Raw genomic sequence first — 15233 nt, 5'->3', positions numbered from 1 at the left:
ACCCAATTTCATTATGAAACCGAGCTTATCTCTCTCGGTCACCAGATTATCGCTAACATTACACAACAACTGCCAATCCTAAATAAATCGAACCTTCGTTAATACTAACCCATCTTAAAATCCTGACTATAAAAGCGACCCGGTTCCCCCTTCCAAATCATTACTTCCATCCATAACTGACCAGCAGCTACAACATGAAGATCGCCTTCGTGACCATCGTCGCCCTCGTCGCCATGGCTTCCGGTTTGTCGTAAAATAATAAATCCCCCCATTTTTTAAAGAAAATCCTAATCAATTTTTTCAAAATTCTAGCCATGCCGGCAAAAAAACAGGATTCCTATTTCCCCACCAACCGTTTCATCGTGGGTGGGGTTCCGGCCACCCCGTACGAATTTCCGCACATCGTGGACATGCGACTATCCCCGTACGGCCATTGGTGTGCGGGATCGATCATTTCACCAGAATGGGTCGTTACGGCGGCACATTGTTCCGACTCGGCCATGACGAGCTACACCCTCACGGCGGGAGAGCATAACATCACTTCCGGCGGGGTTGAGGGGACCGAACAGGTCAGACAGGTCGTCAAAATCATTATTCATCCAGGTTATGGCAGGTAAAATTTGATTTTTATAATGCTCGGTTTTTTTTGAAACTTTCCTAACTACCATTTTTTTGAATTTACCGCCCAGCCCACACCGATATGAGAACGACATCGCTTTAATGAAGGTTGCGCCCCCATTCGACCTCAGCACGATTGTTCAACCCGTCGTCGTTCCCGATGTCAACTTCGCCCCGACAAGTACTTACTTACATTTTTAGATAAGTCTCATATTTACATATTATGGATCACTTATGTATCTATGTTGTTTGTCATGTACATAGGCATTGCAACTGTGGCGGGATGGGGCGTCTTGACACAGGGTGGTGCCTACCCAGACGTTCTTATGAAGGTGGATGTTCCCTTCGTTGACGACGCTACGTGTAACGCCAACTATGTCGAGTATGGTGGTACTGCTGAGTCGATGATCTGTTACGGAGAGGCTGGAAAGGATTCGTGTCAAGCAGGTGGGTACATACACTGTTAGAAATCTGGTATAGTCAGGCAGGTATTTATTTGTCGGTGCTAAAGTTGGTACCGCTTGGTATTAAAATTATACCGATAAGTTCCTATCGATATGGCAAAACCTTAATACCGAGCTATTGCTACATCGCAATACTTATGACTCTACCACGTTGGTAGAGTCATACATGAATACGGCTTGGTATTAATTTAATACTGGATTTCTAAGACTGTATGAATACTAAATTTATTCAAATTACTTTACATATTTATACTAGATTCTGGCGGTCCCATCATGTGTGGACCGGATAACGCTCTTTGTGGCATCGTCTCGTGGGGCTACGGCTGTGCTGTGGCCGGATTTCCAGGCGTCTACACGGAAACGAGCTACTTCGCTGATTGGATCAAAGAAATGACCACACCCACCGCCGAAGATCCAGCGCCAGTTACAACCGGTAATAATAACTCATTACCTGATTTAAATGCTAGAGTAAATTAACACAAAAAAATCTATTCACGCATAAATAGTCACAAATTGCGGAGGAATGATTGAGTCGTCCTCGGCCGCTATTAATTTCAACCTTGGGTCAAATGTGGCACCAAATCAGAAATGCGCCTGGGTCGTGAAGGCTCCCTATGACCAGTTGAGGATGCAACTTGTCGAGTCCGGTCTTACCTCTGGGGACGGAATCTACGTCACAGAATACAACCTCGTCGGGCCAGGGCGTCAAGTCCAAATGTATGTAATTCAAAGGAGAGGTCAACGCGGAGAAATTTTGCGGCGTCAATTATAGCGATTTTTCGGCACCATCGTCGGCTTGGCGCTTCAATGTTGAGGCGCCGGCGCGTAAAATTCTACCGGCGTTGACCTCTGATTCAAAGTTTACAATTTTGTGCCTACTTTTTTTCTTCATATTTTAGCACAACTGTCGGCGAAGACGTGATGTTGACTGGGGCCATGTACTTTTTGACCTTCGTCGCGGGACCGTCGGGCCCATCGCAAGGATTCAGTTTGGAATTTTACTCGAGCGGATTCCCCGGCGGTTCCGACGCCTTGAGCGGGTTCGCTCACTTGACGACACCCACCGGCTCGCACTCTTATCCCGTCGGAGGTGGAAGCTACCAAAATAACGAAAACGCCGTCTTCATCGTCAACCCGGAAGCGGGTGGCGATCGGACCCTCACCTTCACCCGGGTTGATCTTGAAAGTGCCAGTGACTGTGGGTACGATGCCTTGGCGGTGTACACCTGGACCAATAATCAGTACACGCAATCCCTGAGGTGAAAATTTGATTGGATTTTTTTTAAAGAAATTTCTAAGAAATGTGTGGACGGGTTTTATATTTAATTGATGAATTTCAGATTTTGCGGGACAACAATGCCAAATCCTTTCCCAATTCCGGGTGGGCTTTCCCTCGTGACTTTCACCACGGATAGCAGCATCACCGCGACTGGGTTTGACTTTTCTTGGGCGTAGGGATTTAAGGCATAATTTAAAAGACTATGTGTAACTTAATGATGACGTGGCTTGAATAAAATTGGAAATGGAATGGAATATGAGATGTGTTAACTTCATATTTTTGCAAGCAAAAAATTAGCATGTCGAATTAATACAGATTGTATTACAGTTTCGTACTTATATATAAAATCCTAATTGAAATTGCAATTGATTTCATAATTGGGCGAGAGTCGGGTCAGCTAAAAAAATTCATTTTGCTTATAAACAAAATGATACTTTAAGTATCATTTTGCAATCTGTCATGTCATTACGCTAATAATATTATCGTAATGTGATCGGGTTTTTAATGCTGTGCAGAAGATATGTAGGTGTGGTTAAGTCATTATCTTCTGCTAAAAATGTGCAATGAGACGTACCTAATAGGTACTACCTATTTATTCGTATATATGTATGATATATTTATAATATATCCTTTATTTTAGTGTCGTAAAATAATTTACGAAGAAAAAACAAAGGGTCAAGCTTCGTAAAAATCGTAAGCGTAGTAACGCGATTTTCGATGACAAAGTCTTACTACGCTTACAGAATTTCGTGGAGTTATTTTGCGATACGAAGGATACTAAGGATACGAAGAAATAATGAATACCCTTTATGTTTCGGCTTCTGTATATATGTACCTATTGTCTACATTTGTTTACATTTGTTTCATGCGTTGTATTGTAAGATCATTAATTTGTGACATCTATTTCCCCCACAGCATTAAAAACCCGATGCCGCTGTGCTTGTAGCATTTTGAAATGTGTCGTTTTTCAGCAGATGTTAACCTTTGAAAAATTAGTGTAGCCGATGCTGCTAAACAGGCTCTCTTCACTGTATCCTTGGAGAATTTCTAGACAGGGTCATGTCAGTTCAAACATTCTCCAATTTTTTTTTACAGATTTTAAAAGACAGTGATCGAATTTGATGGTAACCGTGGGCCCCTTTGCATTATTTTTCATTGATTATAATGCAAAATTCTGGGCCCCGTATTCGACAGGATATTAATTATTATTTTTGGTTGTGTGGTAACAAATATGCAAGTCGGGAATATTAAGTGAGAGAGTAATAAGCACATATTTGCAGCTATGGGAAGTCAGGTACTGTAAAAATTCGATGTCAATTTAATTTTTAACCACTTTTTCATTTAGCTTGGAGTTTTGAACACCATATTTATAATTTTACACAATATAATTTGTACATATAACAAAGACATAGGTATACATATATTCACGAAAATGCACAAACCACAGGAATATTGTAACTTGTAACTGCTGAATCTTGAAACCTGAAAAAAATAATAGGCAATATTAATATTAATTTAACTCGCCTAACATGCATTTAAAAGTACGGGATTGCAAACTACGAAATCAATCATAGTACTCATGTGCCTTCCCAAATTATTCCGTACTTATAAATGACCTTAAATTGTGACTCGTTACCAGACTTGAAGAAATAAACGTACATGCATAACCTGAACAAAAAATTTTAATCGAAACGTGCTACGTCTCAGTTCTTGCCACCACTTTCTTGGAAGGGCCAGCGTCAAGAATTTCCAGTTTTCGTTTCCGAACGTTAATTGTCGCATGATTTTGATACCTCTGATAACCCGAGTACCACAGCACCTTTTAACAATATAATAAAAATAGTCATCTATTTACCAGTTGTGATTTTTTGTATTAAATAATTTTAACTTCCCGTGCAAATATGTGCACAGCAACCTAATGTTCGAGCGCCTTGCTCACACCTGCAATAGAAATCTTTTATCGCGTCAGCACCTTGAATTTCTGGGTTGGAAGAATATTCGATCCATAGATCGTGGGCTTTATTGGTTGTAATCTTGATTCGATCTTGGCTCGCACGATGTTAGGGAATTCCGAATTCAATTTAATTTCAAAACTTGGAGAATTTGACATGTGTAAATCAGCATATCTCTTGGATAATCCGATTTGATACACTCCAAGAGTAATATCTTGCAGGTCGTCAATAGAAAGCTTGGGGAATTTTGGAAATTCTTTTAAAGAGGCCGCCTTCCATGACTTCTGCGACAATCCAATTTCTCGTCCTCCACTCGCTTTTGTAGTGCATTTTGATCGACTTGTTCCAGTGCTCTATCGGCTATTTTATCGTATCTTGGCGAGTGGGTGGACAGAGGAGGGCAGAAACAATTGATAAGCGCGTTGGATTGGATTTTTGAGAATCCGACAAGGTTTGGATAGTCGTCTTTCGGCACATCAGTTTGATCGTCAAAGTTGTAGTGACGTCTTCTACCATTTAACTTGTTTCTGTTGCTGCTGAGATCCAGAATCCACCGTGCTAGCTCTTCATCCGACATCAAGACACCATGTTTAGTTAATCAACTCGATCGCTTCATCTGTGAAAAGTTGTGTCTCAAGGTGCATAGCGCAGCAGCGATTGTCATGTGGTATGAATATTTCCTTCTCGGTCCAAACTTGAGTGATGACAGATTTCGGAATTCGTTTTCTTCCTGAAGGGTTATTACAAATGAAGCCTCGTTTCTGCGTGGATCCAACAGAGTCGATCGTTGGTAGTCGCCGGTATTTGCTTGACGTAGAGCTGGACATCGATACTTGAGAGCTGAATAAGTCGAGGGCATGAGAAGAAGAGTGATTTCCAGTAGTGGTCTTTGTGATTGTTGTTCCCTGCGTACTCCATTCTGACTCAATTTGGCTTTTGCCACTGATTGAAATGGCCATTGACAAGTCACGGTCAAATGTAATATCTTGTCCACCTGGTAGATGCGAAGGTTATTATGATATTACTGCAACAATTAAACGAAAGTCGTCTAGCTCCATGTCCAAGAGTCCATACTCGAAACGATCAATCTCTTGTTGAGCATCGTCATCTTCACCCCCATGAGCATAGTCGTCGTCAGCCCCAGAAAAATAGTCGTCGTCACCTCCACGAGTATCATTTTCACAACCAAGACAATCATCTTCCTCAGGTGCATGAGAACTACCTTCATCACCGCCACGATCACTATCTTCGTCACCGCCACGATCACTATCTTCGTCACCGCCACGATCACTATCTTCGTCACCGCCACGATCACTATCTTCGTCACCGCCACGACGATCTTTCTCCTCACCATCACGATGATCTTCCTCCTCACCGCCACGATGATCTTCCTTTTCACAGCCACGATGATTTTCCTCCTCACCACCACGATGATCTTCCTCCTCACCGCCACGATGATCATGTTCTTCAGCGTCACGAGCATTGACTCCATCACCGCCACGACGATCTTCCTCCACAACGCCATGAGCATCATCTTCTCGTCTCAGATTTAACCTGATTCGGCCACGTAGAATGACACCCTCGTCCCTTACTTGAGGTTTTGAACGTCGGAATTGCTTCGTCACTTCGTCTTTCAGTTGAGAGCGAATCTGCATAACAAGCAATTAAATGTAAATAGTACTAGAGTAAATTAAATATTTTTCGTACCTTGACGTGGCATGCTTCGCAAACGACCTCAGTTTTGTGTGTTGCTACTGCATCATTAAAAAGTCGACAATACAAACGTCAGAGTGCAGACGCTCCAAGTCGATGGCGTTTCTGGTTTGACTTAATCCGTCTTTGACAGTCCTCCAAAAAACAAGTAATGTGTGGCATGATTGATAAAAGCAGCTGGATTTATGTATCAAGGATTTATGTATCTCGATCGGGTTACTTTTTTGTATTTTCAAATAATAATGCAGCAATATGAATCCATTTAGTTACCTCTAACAACGGTACACAGTGCAATAAATTAAAATGCATAGGAAAAGTGTGGAAAAAGTGGTGGTGGTTTACCCTAAAATAAGTGATGACTGCAAAATGTCCCATTTTTTGTTTAAAGTTAAATTCAATCTTCAGAATGTGCAGAAAATTTTAAAACACATTGCAGAAATGGGACATTTTGCAGATATCATTTATTTTGGCTGTAAAGTTGCTCATGAAATTCGATCACTGTCTTTGGGAATATGCATTATTTTTGCTGGGAGAGTTTGGTTGTCAAGAAAAATAATATGCTCTGTAAAGCTTCATAAAATGCCAATAATTTAATTTAATTGCAAATTAAAATAGTTATAAAACAAATGAGCTAGGATCGGTATCAAAACGGTGCCTAAAAATTATTCACGTGTATTTATGACGTTTTACAGAGCATTTTACTTTTCTTGACAACCAAACTCTCCCTGCAAAAATAATGCATGTACTCGAACTTTAAAATCTGTAAAAAAAATTTGAGAATTTTTGAACTGACATGACCCTGTCTAGAAATTCTCCAAGGATACAGTGAAGAGACCCCGCTGCTAACCTACATGGGAGGTTGAAAAAATCAAATGTTTTGATTCTGATTTTGAAGTTTTGATTCAAAACGTCCTAAATACAGTATTTAACAAAAGTATAGCTACGATGACAAAATTTTATCTCGACATGACGCCGTAATGTTTCAGCTTTGAACCTCCGTACCAAAATGTTAAAAGTATGGTTTTGATATTTTTGTGCCGAGTTTCAAAGTTGACACATTACGTTATCATGTCGAGATAAAATTTTGTCATCGTAGCTAGACTTATGTTACATACTGTATATTCAAACGTATCTTGCAGTTTTAGAACTATCGCCTCGGTGGCGATTTTAGCCCTCAAACCTGTTTTTGGCAAAAAATTCCTGTGGGCGTCAAACAAATCGTACACGGTCAAATCAAAGCTCATTATTCTTCAAAACGCATGCCTCATCCAGTAAAAATATTTCAAAGTTAAAAAAAATTATCCACGAAGTTTTTTTTTCGACGCATCAAATTTTTTCAGAAAAATAATCCTGACCTTTCTCTTATCTGCGAGTGGCTGTCAAGTGGAAGTCATATGTAAGCATATATGAGATTAACTAGGGTATAATCGTACGACTACGACAATCCCGAGAGGCCAGTGGCGACAAGATCGCTAAAAAAATGACATTTAGCTAGCGATAAAATTGATTTTTCAAAAAAAAATATTAACTAATTAGTTCCGGAGGTATTAAAGTTCAAAAACTTGTCAAATGTATAAGATTTGGCTTTTTCTATCTCCAAAAACTCGTGGCAAGATGGCTAATCTATGCGATCTAGGAACTGTTTAATGTTGAATTTAAATTTAAATTTCATCCAAACAATTTAAAATTTGACATGAACATGCATAAATATATTCTTAATCATAATATGGCATTAATTCTCGCTTCGATCGCTATAATTTTTCAGGAAAAATCAAAAACCGTAAAAAATTGGTTTTATATTTTTCCTGAAAAATTCATAGCGATCGAAACAGGAATTGATCTCATATTATGATGAAGGATATATTTACGCATATGTATGCCAAATTTCAAATTGTATGGATGAAATACGCTCTCCTGAAAAATCACAAAAACAGTCTTGGCATGTTATGGTTCTAACTGGTTTTCAACTTGGCAGATTATGGATCTATGTACAACGAGGATATGTGGGTTTAGTTAGTGGATTTTATGCGGGTGAAGAGAATCGACGAGAAAGCTGTCCGACATGCGCATTCTAACAAGGGAACATACCGAGGTGTCCAACGATTTAAGGGTTGACACTTATACCAAAATGACCACAATACATGACTTATTAAACAAACTGAACGAATTTCCGTGTAAAATTTACTTTTCGTCACGTTGTGACGATATTTGTGACGAGCGGATGACCATCCAGTTGCCAGCGGGAGAGGTCGGCCGCTGAACGATCAGGCCGAACACATGTTGACTTCAGACATTTCAATTTTTTCGAATTAAAAAAAATTCTTAAATTTTGAGCAAATGATGGAAGCTTGAACAAATTATGAAAGTTTGGAAAAAATAATGATATTAAAAAACCTTGACATTTTGATTGAATTATGTGAAATTTTTAAAAAATTAGAGGTGTGCACATTTTTTGAAATTCGAAAAAATTGAAATGTCTGAAGTCAACATGTGTTCGCCCTGAACGTTCGACACGAACCTGAAATTAACTCGTTGGACACCTCCGTATGTTCCCTTGTAAGTCTTCCTTTACCCTCTGGTGCTTCCCTGATCAATTCTGAAAGTGGGGGGCGAAGGTAGCGTTGAGTGGACAGGTTGGGGAATTCAGGGGGTCGGCGATTACTACATATTTGGTTAATTTTAGGCTTTTACTGTTCCATTTGTTATAAGAGTTCCAAGTGACCCACGATTACATTAGCCGAATCAACCGAATTATTATATTATTTGACACCAGGGGCCCATGAAGGTACAATTATATACGAGCGTATAAATTAACATGAGTTCAGATTAATGTGTATGGGTAAAATTTGAAGTAGGTGTCCAGTGTAAAATGATGACAAATAAAGAAGTAGTTAATAATAGTTTTTCTATTTTTTCCATTTAGCCCAAATGTCGAGGCAACATGAGACATTTAGCGCTATATGAGAAATATATAGTATGCGTTCACGAAACTTCAATGTTAATGGTTTTTGACCGTGTGGTTCGACCTTACGAGCTAGGGGGATGCGGTAAAAAGCATTCGAACCAGCTTACAAATATAGATATAGGGCACGCGTACCGTTTTCAAAAATTTCGAATAGTTTTTGAGATATCCACTAAAACGTGTTTTTGACTAAAAAATCACAAAATGCTATCCTGAATGAATTGGGTGCATGATGGAGACTTGAAGTAAATTACAATCACATCCGGTAGTAATTATCTACAACATTTACATTTAGACCCTTTCGAATTAAGGCCTCCTGGAGGCCACAAAATTGAAAATTCACAATTTTTAATTCCTCAATCTCACCGATGTACAGCCTTCGTGAATGGGTTTTTATCGCCGATCACCACGGATTTATATTCCTTAGATGTATGAGGAGTGCAACGTGGCCATCAATTTATAAATTTGACCGTGGCGGAATTGTAATAGTAATTTTTTTAAATTTTCACTGAATAATTTTTGACGGGTATACCAGTCCCTAAATGCCCCAGATGAGTGGGAGTCAAACCAAAATATCCAAGTTTTATGTTTTAGAAGTAACTTCAGTAAATTAATGCGAAGAATTTGTCCGCCCACGCCCCTTGACCTCAGGGGGAGTGGTTATACCCAACACAGTAAAATCAAAATAACTTAAGAAACAGTGAATATTTTTCTATTCTGCTTTCACCATGTGGTATTATAAATTAATAATTAGTCACGACCACACCCCCTATGAAAATTAGGGGGTGTGGTTTGGGGTAAATTGAGATTATTGTTGAAATTGATGAATAATTGCAAGATTAATGTTTTTGCGTCGTCGGGAGTGGTTTGGGGACAAATTAAGACATGAATACATCGATTATAATGATGAAGAATAGTGCAATTAAATTGTTTTCCCGGAACTTGGGAGGTTGGGGCAAGTGCTTTATGGAGGTTGTTACATTAGGGAAGTGTAACCAAAATATGTATATGTTAATGTTAAGGTGAAAAGCATCAAATAAGTTGGGTGGTAAAACCACAGAAAAATCTATTTTTTCAGTAGTACAGCCTTCAATTTTTGTAGAAAGCAGAGTATTAAGAAGAGAAAAAGAATTAAACAAGATGTAATACCCTTTGCTTAAATTAAATATTTTTACTGAAAAAATAGGGGAAACAATTAGGTTGTGCAAGTTCCATAACTTCCATATAAATTTGCACATCATAGCTTGCTATTTAAACTCAGAATGTTTAGTTTGTCACGCTTCCTTTGCCTAAGAATTATGTACATATTTGTATTAATTAACTTGCTCTGTACATGTCCACTTCTTGAAAATAATTTATCTGTTAAAACGAATTTGGGCAATATTGAATACCACTATGAAACAAATGAGCAACGGTTGCCCCTATTTTTTCAGTAAAAATATTTAATTTAAGCAAAGGGTATTACATCTTGTTTAATTCTTTTTCTCTTCTTAATACTCTGCTTTCTACAAAAATTGAAGGCTGTACTACTGAAAAAATAGATTTTTCTGTGGTTTTACCACCCAACTTATTTGATGCTTTTCACCTTAACATTAACATATACATATTTTGGTTACACTTCCCTAATGTAACAACCTCCAACACTTGGAACTCTAAAATAACAAATGGAGCAGTAGGCATTCAATAATTTGCTCAACGTACGACAAAGTGATCCAGTTTCTCGAAGGCTAGAGCCAAATACGACTGTCGGCACTAGGGCCAAAATTTCAAAAACCTTCATCTTCCTTGCCAAATTCTCTAGGAGGAGGGACTCCAACAGATAAGTGCCTGTCAGAATCCGGAGTTATTTTATGTATATGCAAATTTACATTTGCATCGCTTACATAGATAAACTGGGGGATTCCTTACAGATAAACTTGACCAATTTTTATCCCGGTAAATCCGGAGGTTGAAGATTTATCGAATTTACTTATGCATTGCGTCAATAACTCACATCAAGTATTTATACATCATACTAACAAGGGAAGGTCCCCGACTGCTTACCGAGTTAAGCATTCTCACTATATACATTTAATGCACTATCTAATACTAGTGACCAAATCTAATAAAATTTTCGTGTAAAAATCACTTTTGGTCATGATATGACGATTTTTGTAATGCATGAAATCACACTTTCCCCATGCAACTCGTCACCACCACTCGGCCGGCGGAGAGCGGTTTCCATTCTTGTGCTCGCTTGCCATTAATATGAATCGCAATATTTAATTTTTTTCGACATAATTTTATTTACTAAATAGGGAATTTATTGTGAATAATATTGGCAATTGAGCAACAATGGCAAAAATAATTAGCATTTGTGAAACAGTGCTTCGGTTAGCCAAAAGTATGGCGGATCTGGTGACGTTGTGGACTTCCCACATAAAATGGAGATCGCTAAAAAGGTTATCCATATAATTGACGATATGGTCAGTGATAAATTAGTGGAGTTGGAAACCACCACATGCCTAGAGTACGATTGAAGGTGAAGAAATCGACATTTACACAGACGTATCCAACAATATCAGTGAAAGTTTAAGTGTTAATGAAAATAGTGACGACGAGATTAGTGAGGATGAAGAAAATTCAGAAGAACTTTCCTAGCAAGTTTCGTGGCAGGAATGTGTCATAGACAACGTTAAGTTCACTTATCAGGAAATGGTGAACATTTTATCATTTTATGACAAGGCAAAGAAACGTAAGCTAGACCAGACGAAACGGCGTTATGCAAAAGTTTTATATCACTCTACAATTTTAAGAATTCGTGAATATGTAAATAAATACTGTTGCAAATACTGTCGCAAATAAATTTAATTTGATCATTTCTTTATTGAAAATCATAATCACATTAATCGTCAAAATTAATATTGCTAACAACAAAATTTTGAAGATAAGAAGTAATTTTGAAATTTAAAATATAAATAATCTAGTTTTGAGGTGGAGAGTATTCGTGTAAATGGTTAAGAAGGCGAGCGGTCGGAACGTAGCGTGGCGGAGGCGAGTTGCATGGAAAAGTGTGATTTCATGCATTACAAAAATCGTCATATCATGACCAAAAGTGATTTTTACACGAAAATTTTGTTAGATTGGGTCACTAGTATTAGATAGTGCATTAAATGTATATAGTGAGAATGCTTAACTCGGTAAGCAGCCGGGGACCTTCCCTTGTAAGATAAATTACACATTTATATAACTATACTTATCCAAAATAAAACAACCTTCCAAAACACAATCTCTGAATTTTCCCTTCCGTTTCGGGAATTTTCTCCATTGTTGGATTCACCTGGTTTTTACCTTTTTCATTATGAAACCGAGCTTATCTCTCTCGGCCATCAGATTATCGCTGGTCCTGCCAATCCTAAATCAAACCTTCCTTAATATAATACTAACCCATTTCAAAATCCTGGCTATAAAAGCGACCCGGTTCTCCCTTTCAAATCATTACTTCCATCCATAACTGACCAGCAGCTCCAACATGAAGATCGCCTTCGTGACCATCGTCGCCCTTGTCGCCATGGCTTCCGGTTTGTTTTAAAATTCCCCATTTTTTAAAGAAATCCTAACTATTTTTTTCAAAATTCTAGCCAAGCCGGCAAAAAAACAGGATTCCTATTTCCCCACCAACCGTTTCATCGTGGGTGGGGTTCCGGCTACCCCGTACGAATTTCCGCACATCGTGGACATGCGACTATCCCCTTTCGGCCATTGGTGTGCGGGATCGATCATTTCACCAGAATGGGTCGTTACGGCGGCACATTGTTCCGACTCGGCCATGACGAGCTACACCCTCACGGCGGGAGAGCATAACATCACTTCCGGCGGGGTTGAGGGGACCGAACAGGTCAGACAGGTCGTCAAAATCATTAGGTTATGGCAGGTAAAATCGATTTGATTTCTAGAATGTTGTTTTTTTGAAAATTTCCTAACTAGCAAATGTTTTATTTTGCCGCCCAGCCCGCTCCGATTCTCGAATGACATCGCCCTAATGATGGTTGATCCCCCATTCGACCTCAGCACGACCTCAGCACAAGCCGTCGTCGTTCCCGATGTCAACTTCGTCCCGACAAGTATTTGCATATGTTCACCAATTTTGAGATAAGCATCATATTTACATGGATCGCTTTTGTATGTATGATGTTTGTCATGTGCATAGGCGTCGCCACTGTGGCGGGATGGGGCGTCCTGACAGAGGATGGTGCCTACCCAGACGTTCTTATGAAGGTGGATGTTCCCTTCGTTGACGACGCTACGTGTAACGCTAACTATGCCGAGTTTGGTGGTACTTCTGAGTCGATGATCTGTTACGGAGAGGCTGGAAAGGATTCGTGTCAAGCAGGTGCGTAATCTTATGGTGTTTGAAATCTGCTATGGTCATGTAGGTATTGATTTCTCAGTTGTTAACGATTGGCATTAAAATTATATCCCGATCCGTAAAACTTTGCTACATACTTATCGATACGACAAAACTTTAATACAGAGCTGTTTTAGCTAACGATACCATTTTGGTAGAGCCATAGATGTATGAATGTATGAATACCGCTTGGTATTATTTTAATACTGGATTTCCAAGAGTGTGTATGAAGTTATGAATATTAAATTTATTCAAATTACTGAAATTTTTGTAATTAATAATAATTTGTTGAAATACCTCAGACTCTGGTGGTCCCATCATGTGTGGACCGGAAAACGCTCTCTGTGGCATCGTCTCCTTTGGCAATGGCTGTGCTCGACCCGGATTTCCAGGCGTTTACACGGAAACGAGCTACTTTGCTGATTGGATTAGAGAAATGACCACACCCACCGCCGAAGATCCAGAACCAGCTACAACCGGTAATAATAATTTATTACCAGATTTAAATACAACAGTAAATTAACGAAAAAAAATATATTCACGCATAAATAGTCACAAATTGCGGAGGAATGGTTGAGTCGACCTCGGCCGCTATTAATTTCAACCTTGGGTCAAATGTGGCACCAAATCAGAAATGCGCCTGGGTCGTGAAGGCTCCCTATGACCAGTTGAGGATGCAACTTGTCGAGTCCGGTCTTACCTCTGGGGACGGAATCTACGTCACAGAATACAACCTCGTCGGGCCAGGGCGTCAAGTCCAAATGTATGTAATTCAAAGGAGAGGTCAACGTCGAAAAATTTTGACGGGTCAAGTCTAGTGATTTTTCGGCGGCTCGGTGTCTCAATGGGCGTAAAATTCTACCTGAGTTGACCCCTGATTCAAAGTTTACAGTTCAAGTTAAAAAAATTGTGCCTAATTAATTTCTGCAAATTTTAGCACAACTGTCGGCGAAGACGTGATGCTTCCTAGTGGCATGTACTTTTTGACCTTTATCGCCGAACCGTCTGGAACATCGCAAGGATTCAGTTTGGAATTTTACTCGAGCGGATATCTCGATAGTACGACCATCGCCTTGAGTGGGTTCGCCCACTTGACGACACCCACCGGCTCGCACTCCTACCCTGTCGGAGGTGGGAGCTACCAAAATAACGAAAATGCCGTCTTCATCGTCAACCCGGAAGTGGGTGGCGATCAGACCCTCACCTTCACCCGGGTTGATATTGAAGATGCCAGTGACTGTGGGTACGACGCCTTGGCGGTGTACACCTGGACCAATAATCAGTACACGCAATCCCTGAGGTGAAAATTTGACTGGATTTTTTTTAAGAGATTGAAAAAAATATTTTTGTCGACAGGTTTTATATTGAATTGACCAATTTCAGATTTTGCGGGACAACAATGCCAAATCCTTTCCCAATTCCGGGTGGGCTTTCCCTCGTGACTTTCACCACGGATAGCAGCATCACCGCGACTGGGTTTGACTTTTCTTGGGCGTAGGGATTTAAGGCATAATTTAAAAGATTATGTGCAACTTAATGATGACGTGACTTGAATAAAATTGGAAATGGAATGGAATATGAGATGTGTTTCCTTCATATTTTTGCCAGCAAAAAAATAGCATGTCGAATTAATACAGATTGTATAAAGCTCCATACTTAAATATATGTAGATATAATATTTAATTGCAATTGATTTCATAATTGGGTGAGAGTCGGGTCAGCTAAAAAAATTTCGTTTTGCTTATAAACAAAATGACAGATTTCAAAATGCTACTTATTATCGTACTGTAGTGTGATCCGGTTTTTAATGTTGTGAAGGAATTATATATGTACATACATATGTAGGTATCATAGATTC

The 15233-nt window shown here is 39.3% G+C and overlaps 1 protein-coding gene across 2 annotated transcripts; it reads left to right on the top strand.

The window, feature by feature from the left end:
* The first annotated feature begins 111 nt into the window (after nt 1-111).
* On the top strand, nt 112-14890 carry LOC110848308 (ovochymase-2). 2 transcript variants are annotated; one of them, XM_035846856.1, is made up of 8 exons: nt 112-243; nt 313-613; nt 690-799; nt 883-1065; nt 1339-1515; nt 1589-1799; nt 1982-2341; nt 14759-14890. In XM_035846856.1, the coding sequence occupies exons 1-8, from the start codon at nt 195-197 to the stop codon at nt 14871-14873; spliced, it is 1506 nt and encodes a 501-aa protein (XP_035702749.1). In that variant the 5' UTR covers nt 112-194; the 3' UTR covers nt 14874-14890. The 2 variants fall into 2 exon arrangements, with proteins under 2 accessions (XP_035702749.1, XP_021951186.1); XM_022095494.2 differs by lacking the exon at nt 14759-14890 and adding an exon at nt 2423-2615.
* Nucleotides 14891-15233: the final 343 nt, after the last annotated feature.

Source organism: Folsomia candida, unplaced genomic scaffold (genome assembly GCF_002217175.1).
Source record: "Folsomia candida strain VU population unplaced genomic scaffold, ASM221717v1 Fcan01_Sc001, whole genome shotgun sequence".
NCBI classification, from domain to species: Eukaryota; Metazoa; Arthropoda; class Collembola; order Entomobryomorpha; family Isotomidae; genus Folsomia; species Folsomia candida.
Note: the sequence above shows the minus strand (reverse complement) of the source record. Positions and strands in the feature narration are given on the sequence as shown.